Here is a 10,113-nt window from a genome sequence, read left to right as displayed (position 1 = left end):
AATAAATAAAAAATAAAAAAATAAATTATAAAAAATAAAAAAAAAATAATAATAATAATAATTATAAAAAATAAATAAAATAATAATAATATAAAATAAAATAAATGAATAAATTAAAAAAACAATTGAAAAAAATATAAAAATAAATAAATAAATAAAATAGAAAAAAATAAATAAATAAAAAATAAAATAAAAAAAATAAAAAAAAAGGGGGAAAAAATTAGCTAAAAAATTGTTGTTAAAATTTATATTAGCAGGAATAATACCAGAATCGTATTCTCTGCAACAAACTTCATCTTCTAAACATATTAAAATGATCAATTAAAATAGTGGTACTCACTGGAATCAAACCCATGAAGATAACTGCTTCAAAAGGATATAAACCCATTCACAGGATTAGCCCAATAGGCCATATCTCCATCTGAAGAATTTAGATGTAGCTGCATATAAGACTCATGCAAGAAGTCTTATTATATTAAAGAAGTAGAACTAAAAATGAAACATTACTAAATCCGATTGTGACAGTTAAAAATATTATCAGTACCAACGACTATACATCTCCAATTCATACCACTCATTCCTTCTGTATAGAACCATCAGGGGACACTAGACATTATGAATCCTAAAATAAATCACTAATCTCATTCAAGCCATGGGGTTGAAGAGAATTGAGCTTACAAAATCCAATATGTCTCGTGTTTTTTCAGACTCTCCCACCTATTTATAGCATTTTCAGGAATATGATCAATAGGTGTGACTCTCAAGCGTACATTTCCATTATGTGTTTGTGTACAATGACGTGAGAATCCATGTTTATCATACCCTTTTCTGATATTGTACCTGTGTGAATTTATTCTTTTGTGGAGAGGTTGGGACGTCCTCCCCACATACTGCTTGCTGCACTCACATTGAATCAAGTAGATCACAAAGCTAGTTGCACACGTCATCCTATGCTTAATGCAGTATTCTATATTGGGATTATCTGATGAATGAAATTTCTCCACTCCGTTGGTAATAGAAGCACAACACAGACATCCTCTCCTATTACAACGGAAAGAGCCAAAAAGCTCATTCCTATTTGGGGAGTTAGAAACCTTTTTATGGGTCCTATTCCTCATTCTACTGGGTGCTAATATATTCTTTAGAGTAGGTGCTCTTTTATATGTCACCTTAGGTTTTTATGGGGACTATACTACTGAGAGTTGGATCATGCAGGGAGGGGACCCGAGCTTCTGCCCGAGCATCTTACAAGTACTCGGTGAGCTCCGAGCATCTCGAGTACTGAGATGCTTGGGCGAGTACCGAGTACTTGCGAGTATGCTCACTCACCACTAATGCCTATGTTAATACGGTTTTGTGTTGTTTGGCAAGTTAAGTGTCACTACATTTGTATTTTTGATTGGAACAGTAAAGGGGTTGTCCAGGTCTGTGATGAAAGTCTGCAGTCACTCTATGAGAATGCAAAAATCTGAATCTTTACAGTACATGCATTACACACTGTCAGGTTTCTCTGGTGCCAATGGTAAAAAATAGTGGTCATGTAACCAAAAGTATGCTAATTGCACTCATACGGTCATGTGCTGACTAGAAATGCACTAAATTAACTTGTATATAGCACAGTTCAGCAAGTATAGTTGTAATGTGGCCAGAAGTATGAAAATCACATATTTATGGTCACATGACCACCCACTCTCACTGATGGTACTGGAGAAAACTGATAGCATTCAGTGCGTGCAATGTGAGCATTCAGAAGCCTGCCTCTGTACTCACATAAAATAACGCTCATCATAATCCTGGACAATCCCTTTATTTCTAATAAAATTATTGTAGCATGCGCAATCCTGAGAGGTTGTTATAAGCTCACTGTCAGGATTCAGCTCTGCTTGCCAGATCCAGCAGTCATTTTTTGACAGTCACATAACAACTAGCTTCTCTTGTGGCTTCTCTTAATGAAGTAGGAGCTGTAGTTTTTCACTGAACATTGAGAAACTCAGTAAGAGCCGCTTGTCAGCACATGACTGTAAGTATGCATACCATATAAGAAAATTCACATGACCACTACTCAAACGGATTGATTTAGTGGAAGAGTGGGGGTTTCCAAACTGAATTTGTGCCCGCTATTTAAAACCGTGGGTATCTGTCAGGCGTAACACATATAACCGTGGTCCAAATTCAGCCATTTTTGTCCTCCATTTACAGTTTGTAGCAGTATGTCAGTGAAGCTATTCACACATGGTCGCTATGAAGAATAGTAAACTACAGGTCCGCTATTTAAAACAGTTGTCCATCAGATGTATCACATACAACTGTGGTCCAAACTCAGCCATTTATGTCCTCCATTTACAGTTTGTAGCAGTGTGTCAGTGAAGCTATTAACACGTGGTCGCTGTGAAGAATAGTAAACTACATCCCCGCTATTTAAAACCGTGGTTGTCCATCAGACTTATCACATACAACTGTGGTCCAAACTCAGTCATTTCTGACCTCCATTTACAGTTTGTAGCAGTGTGTCAATGAAGCTATTAACACGTGGTCAATGTGAAGAAGAGTAAATTACAGGGCCTCTATTAAAACCGTGGTTGTCCGTCAGACGTATCAAATATAACTGCGGTCCAAATTTAGCCATTTCAGTCCTCTATTTACAATTTGTAGCAGTGTGTCAGTGAAGCTATTTACACCACACGTGGTTGCTGTGAAGAATAGTAAACTACAGGCCCGCTATTTAAAACAATGATTGTCCGTCAGACGTATCAAATATAACTGCAGTCCAAATTCAGCCGTTTCTGTCCTCCATTTAGTTTCCAGCAGTATGTCAGTGAAACTATTTACACCACACGTGGTTGCTGTGAAGAATAGTAAACTACAGGCCCGCTATTTAAAACCGTGGTTGTCCATCAGACGTATCACATATAACTGTGGTCCAAATTCAGCCGTTTCAGTCCTCCATTTACAGTTTGTAGAAGTGTCAGTGAAGCTATTCACACTTGGTCACTGTGAAAAATAGTAAACTACAGGGCCGCTATTTTAAACCGTGGGTGTCCGTCAGACGTATCACATATAACTGCAGTCTAAATTCAGCCATTTCTGTCTTCCTTTTACAGTTTGTAGCAGTATGTCAGTGATGCTATTTACATGTGGTCGTTGTGAAGAATAGTAAACTACAGGCCCACTATTTAAAAGCGTGGTTGTCCGTCAGATGTATCACATATAACTGCTGTACAAATTCAGCCGTTTCTGTCCTCCATTTACAGTTTGTAGCAGCGTCAGTGAAGCTATTCAGACGTGGTTGCTGTGAAGAATAGTAAACTACAGGGCTGCTATTTAAAACTCTTTGTTTCCGTCAAACGTATCACATTTAAGTCTGGTACAAATTCAGCCATTTGTAGTGAAAGTGGAAAATATTGTCATCCATTTACAGCTTCTAGCAGTGTGTCAGTGAAGCTATTCACACGAGGTCGCTGCCATTTGTAGTGAATGTGGAAAATATTGAATGTGTAAAATATTGTCCTCAATTTACAGTTTGTAGCAGTGTGTCAGTGTACACAATTTTACTGCTCCATTTGCCTGTTTGCAGAATACAGACAGATTTTTTTAATTTTATTCACATTACTGTACTCTGGAAGCAGAGGAACCTTTTTCAATGACACACGTGATCCATATGACTGCCGTAATATTACTGAAATTTTGTGGAGCGTGCAAAATATTCTACTACATTTAAAGTCAGCCACCTGTGTTTTGGTGAACCAATTGACACTTGGTCACTGACAAATACCATACTATTAGGCAAATGCCTGAAACCGTGGCCATCATACGTTGTCCCATATGACTGCCCTACTAATCCAACAATTTTTGTGAGCATGTCAAATATTACACTCCATTTAAAGTATGGCAGTTGTGGGTTCAAACCTATTCACATTTGGCCTCTGACAAATACTGTAGCTGACAAATAGCATTTCTGTGAACAATGTTGTGAGAGTATTACGCCACTTTTACGGACTGACAAAAAAACATACAAAAAACAAGCTAAAATGGAAACAATGTTAAGTAACATTCTTTCCAGGGTAATGACTTGCATATAAGGCCAAAGAAATAAAAAAAAACAGTTATGGAATATGGAAGACATTTATGCAACCAGAATGAATACTCATCTGTAGTTTGTGATGACACCACCTAGCAGTACCTGTCCCTAATGTAAATGCATCTAACAGCGTTATCGATAGGGAATAGAATAGATTTGAAGCATTTTTGGGCAGCTCCAGCAGCACGCAGCTTATGGAAATAATACCTGACTGGATCGGTGTAATACGCTATCCATAGTGTGATACCTCACCCGCAAACGAATTTCAGATAAGACAGGTAATCTTCTAGAATATAGAATCGATTTGAATTGTCCTTCCCATTATTATGGAATGTGTCTCCTACACTAAATTGCCTATGAAGCAATTTCAAGGGATTCCAAAAATTAGGACACACATTAATGCACACTTGAAGAGGTGTAACAAATAAAAACACAGTAAAATCTTACTTTAGTATAAAAACTAGAGGTGAGCGGTGTTCGACTCGAACTGTTCGCCAATCTCAAATTCGAGCTGTTTTGAGCGCTGTTCGAGCCGTTCGGCGAACACGAACGATTTGAAAAAAATCTGGCTGTTCGAGGTTATGTTCGATAACTGTTCGTGCACCAAAATCATAACTGGATTTTTTCACACAAGCAAGGGCATGTGTCATTGGCTGTGTATGTCACATGTCCTTGCCCTATAAGACCCAGCCATTTTCCCCGTCGCCACCATTTTCTCACTGCTGCAGCTGAATGTTAGACGGCACCACTGTTGCTGTGTGCGCTATACTTTCAGTGTTAATTTCAAGCCAATTTTCTCAGAAATATACAGATAGCTTGGGAGTAGGGAATAGTTGTGATTGCAGTCCTTTTGAGGACTAGGTTACAGCATTTCCTATGACTTTTAGCAGGCAGGTCTGTGCTCTTAAATAGATAGGTTGGGAGTAGGGACTAATTGTAATTGCAGTCCTTTTGAGGACTATTTTACAGCAATTCCTAGGACTTTTTGCCAGGCAAGTCTGTGCTAGTTCTGTGCAAGTGTTTTTCACAGCATTTGGCTCTAAGCAAATCCTTTTTGGCCTCTTGCAGTGTGTATTAGTCAGTGGAGTAGCGTATCTGTGTTGCCAGCTACACCACCTACTCCAGCTTGCAAATTACAAATAATTTTTATCTGCATCTAGCTCAGAAAATAATTTTGGGCTTGTAGCAGTGTGTGGGACTTATTCTTAGTCCATCTATACTAAGCTCCACCAGCTTGCAAATTACAAATAATTTTTATCTGCATCTAGGTTGCAAATAATTATGGGCTTGTAGCAGTGTGTGGGACTTATTCTTAGTCCATCTATACTAAGCTCCTCCAGCTTGCAAATTACAAATAATTTTTATCTGCATCTAGCTCGGAAAATAATTTTGGGCTTGTAGCAGTGTGTGGGACTTATTCTTAGTCCATCTATACTAAGCTCCTCCAGTTGGCAAATTACAAATAATTTTTATCTGCATCTAGCTCGGAAAATAATTTTGGGCTTGTAGCAGTGCTTGGGACTTATTCTTAGTCCATCTATACTTAGCTCCTTATGCTTGCAAATTACAAATAATTTTTATCTGCATATAGCTCGGAAAATAATTTTGGGCTTGTAGCAGTGTGTGGGACTTATTCTTAGTCCATCTATACTAAGATCCTCCAGCTTGAAAATTACAAATAATTTTTATCTGCATCTAGCTCGGAAAATAATTTTGGGCTTGTAGCAGTGTGTGGGACTTATTCTTAGTCCATCTATACTAAGCTTCTCCAGCTTGCAAATTACAAATAATTTTTATCTGCACCTAGCTCGGAAAATAATTTTGGGCTTGTAGCAGTGAGTGGGACTTATTCTTAGTCCATCTATACTAAGCTCCACCAGCTTGCAAATTACAAATAATTTTTTGCTGCATCTAGCTCGGAAAATAATTTTGAGCTTGTAGCAGTGTGTGGGACTCATTCTATTTGTCCATCTATACTAAGCTCCACCACCTGTGTATGTAATAAAATTGTATTACTGCATCTAACCCAGCCAATCCTTTTGGGCTAATACCACAGCTTGGCCGCTCAGCTCTGCTCGGTTCCCATCCATCGTTTTTTGTGCAAACAACTCCTGAGTTGTCAATTAGTTAACCACCAAAATGAGTGGAAAAAGGCCTGCTGCTGGTGGAAAGGGGAATAGGCGTGTTGGGAAGGGAAAAAAAGGTTGTGTCTGGGGGTAGGTGTTAAAGCAACAGTAGCATCTGCAGAAGAAAGACCATCTTCCAGCCAAACTAAGATGTCTACTTCGTTTAGCGGACAATGTGATACGATCCCTTTCTTACAGCCACGCCAATCGCTACAAATTCCAGATGAGGCACAAAAACAGCAGGTGCTTCAATGAATATCAAGTGTTCCTTTAAGTGGGCTCTCCTCCTCCTGAACTTCAACATCACAAATACTCCAGTCCTCAGAGGTGTCACCCCTATCGCACTTGCTTCCTCACAGCACCCAAGTCTCCAGCTGCCGGTCTGAGTATGGGGTAGAACAGATGGTTGAGTCTGCAGAGCTGTTTACTCATACTATAGCCTGGGAATCAGAGGTCGGCTCCAGAGCTTCTGTGAATCCAAACGAGGAAATGATCAGCATTGATGCCCAGAATCTTTATGAGTCGGATCCAGGACCAGACGCAGAAGTTTCGTGCCATAATGTAGACCCTCGTTCCCATACTGTAACTCCTGTTGGTGGAGACAATGAGGAAGACGATGATGAGACTCAAATACCTGATTGGAGCGACAACTTGAGCTTTTTGTCAGGGCAGGAAGAGGTTGGCTCTGAGGATGACGGGTGTGAGAACATACACGGTGATGATGACGAGGTTGCAGATACCACTTACTGTCAACCCACAGTCAGCCAGTCGATGAGGTCAGCAGAGGAGGTGGAGGAGGATGCTAGTGACGACGAGGTCAGGTTGCGCCTTCCTGGACTGAGACGTAGTACTGGAAGCACGTCAACAACTGCATCCTCAAACACAACTCTGCCTCTGACCACAAGTCGTGGTGGCTCTTCAGGTCCATGGGTGCTAAGCTTTGCATAGCCTGGGCATTTTTTCAGATCGATAAGGATGGCCCAACTCGTGTTATCTGTAAAATTTGTCACCAAAAGCTAAGTAGAGGCCAAAAAATCCATAGTTTGAGTACTTCATGCATGAACCGTCACATGGATATGAAGCATAAGTTGCAGTGGGAAGCTCACTGTGCTACAATGCGGCCTAGCGGGCCGGGCCAACCACTGTCTGTCCCATCTTGTGCATCCGCGGCCTCTTCATCCTCTGTGACTGGGGGACAGCAGTCACACCTGTTTTGGGACGCAGACCTGCCACCTCTTTACCCGCAACAGCCAGCGTGATTGGCAGGTCATCATTTTCTTTGGAGGTGGAAACACCAGGCTGGTGTTGAGCGATCTCCGACATCGAGAGCACCACTTTTGTATCAAGGCAACCTAACATGTCCGCCGGCATCTTCCTCACAGACTGACAGTTTGCCGGGGACACCCTTCTCAACCCCGTCTAAGCACAACAGCCAGCCCTCAGTCCCTCAGATGTGGACAAGTAAAACACCATTTCCTCCTAGCCATGAGAAAGCTAAGAGGTTGAATTTCACCATCTGCAAGCCCTTGGCTACAGAAGTGCTGCCTTTCCGCCTGGTGGACACAGATGATTTTTAAGACCTTATGTCTGTCGCAGTGCCCCAGTACCAGATGCCCAGTCGGCACTACTTCTCAAAGAAAGGTGTGCCCGCGCTCCACCAGCATGTCGCACACAACATCACCGCTTCTTTGAGAAACTCTGTGTGTTACAGGGTGCATTTCACCACAGACACTTGGACGAGTAGGCATGGACAGTGGCGTTACATGTCGCTGACTGGGCACTGGGTAACTATGGTGACAGCAGGTCAAGGGGCTGCTGTCCAAGTTTTGCCGTCCCCACGAGTTGTGCGTCCTCTTTATCTCGAAGTTCCTCCACTGCTTCTGCCTCCTCAACATCCTCTCGGTCCTCCACCTGCACCCAAAGCCTGTCTGGTCATGCCACACGCTTTCTATCTGCGCAGAAGGGATCCTGCACACCTCCTTACTATGCTGGCAGCAGGGCTCAACGTCATCAGGCAGTTTTTACTTTGAAATGTCTGGGAAATGTGAGTCACACAGCTGAGGAGTTGTGGTCAGCTCTGGAGAACCAGTTTCATGAATGGTTGTCTCCACTGGACCTGAAACTAGGGAAGGCCGTGTGTGACAATGCTGCAAACCTGGGTGCGGCCCTTCACCGGGGCAATGTCACACACGTGCCTTGTATGGGTCACGTGTTGAACCTGGTTGTCCAGCAATTTTTATCCCACTATCCCGGACTAGATGGCCTTCTGCAGAGGGCACGGTCTCTGTGTGCTCACTTCCGCCGTTCGCATCCCGCAACTCAGCAACTTACATCTCTTCAGAAGTCATTGGGCCTGCCACTTCACCGGCTAAAATGCGATGTGCCTACCCGGTGGAATTCAACTCTGCACATGTTGCAGCGACTGTGGCAGCACCAACAAGCCCTGGTGCAATATGTTCTGACGTATAGCCTGGGCCAACGGGATCCAGAGGTGGGACAAATCACGCTGCCGGAGTGGTCTCAGATCAGGGACCTAAGCACCCTTCTGCACAGTTTTGAAATGGCGACGAAGATGTTTAGTGCTGACGATGCCATTATCAGCATGACTATTCCGGTGATTTACATGGTGGAGCACATGTGAAACAGAATTCGGAGTCAGGTGGTGCGACAAGAGGAGGTGGAGGAAGTAGAGGAAGAGGAGTTGTATACGGAAGGGCTCAGATCTGCAAGGTCCACACGGTCGGCAGAACCATGGCGGCAGGCATGTGAGGGTGGGGGAGATGGATTTACCAGGGCGCAAGGTAGCAACCAAACTAGTGAGAAAGGTGTAGGAGCCAAGGAAGAAGTGGAGGATGAACTGATGGAAGACTCATCAGATGAGGGAGACCTTGATCACATTTCTGTTGTGCGAGGTTGGGGGGAGAGGGCAGAGGAAGGAAGCATGATTGATACCTCGCCACCAACACAACAGGGACTTGGTGCTCCTGGATGCGCATGACACATCAGTGCCTTCTTGCTGCACTACCTGCAACATGACCCTCGAATTGTCAGAATTCGAAATAATCCTGACTACTGGGTTGCCACACTCTTAGATGCCCAGTACAAAAATAAATTTGCCGAAATAATTCCTGCCATAGAAAGGGATTCACTCATGCAGGAGTATCAGCAGAGACTGTTGCAGAATCTTACATGTGCTTTTCCACAAAACACCAGTGGTGCACGTAGTGAATCTGACAGTTCTAACTTGCCAACCGTGGGACTGTCGAGTGTTCAGCACTCAAACTGTAACAGAAACACAGTATCTGCTGGTAACAGCAATTTTGCGGAATCATGTCACAGCTTTTTTAGCCCATCCTTTGCATGGCCACAGGAGACAAGTAGTCTGACGCATAGTCAACGCCTAGAGACGATGGTACAGGAGTATCTCCAAGTAAACATCGAAGCTATGACTGTGTCACTGGACCCTTGCTCTTTTTTGGCTTCCAATCTGGATAAATGGCCGGAGCTCACCACTTACACCTTGGAGATCTTGTCATGCCCCGCAGCCAGCGTTCTGTCTGAACGTGTGTTCAGTGCTGCTGGTGGTGTGCTGACAGATATGCGCACGCGGCTGTCCACTGAGAATGTAGACAGACTCACGTACATAAAGATGAACAAATCATGGATCCGCAAGGACTTTTCTACCCCTGTGTCATCCTGGGGAGAATAAAAGCTTGAGAATTTCGCAAAATCACCTCACCAACGGTTTTAAGCTTTCAAATTACTAATAATTTTGAGCCGCATCTTGTCTGGAAAATAATTTTGGGCACTAGCAGTGTGTGGTACTCATTCTATTATGCCATCTATACTAAGCTCCACCAGCTTGCAAATTACTAATAATTTTTAGCTGCATCTTGTCTGGAAAATAAT

General features: G+C 42.6%; 1 protein-coding gene across 1 annotated transcript in view; it reads right to left on the bottom strand.

Annotated features, from left to right (window-relative positions):
• Positions 1 to 368: 368 nt before the first annotated feature.
• The window catches only part of LOC141245409 (uncharacterized), a 51,811-nt gene continuing 42,066 nt past the window's right edge, over positions 369 to 10,113 (bottom strand). Inside the window, exon 4 of the mRNA XM_073669066.1 lies at positions 369 to 466. Coding sequence (XP_073525167.1) covers positions 369 to 466 — 98 coding nt within the window. The remainder of the gene's footprint in view (positions 467 to 10,113) is intronic.

The sequence above is a fragment of the Phyllobates terribilis genome, unplaced genomic scaffold, assembly GCF_046119375.1.
Source record: "Phyllobates terribilis strain yellow unplaced genomic scaffold, ASM4611937v1 Scaffold_2__4_contigs__length_985480577, whole genome shotgun sequence".
NCBI lineage: Eukaryota > Metazoa > Chordata > Amphibia > Anura > Dendrobatidae > Phyllobates > Phyllobates terribilis.
This window is presented reverse-complemented; position numbering and strand designations above follow the sequence as displayed.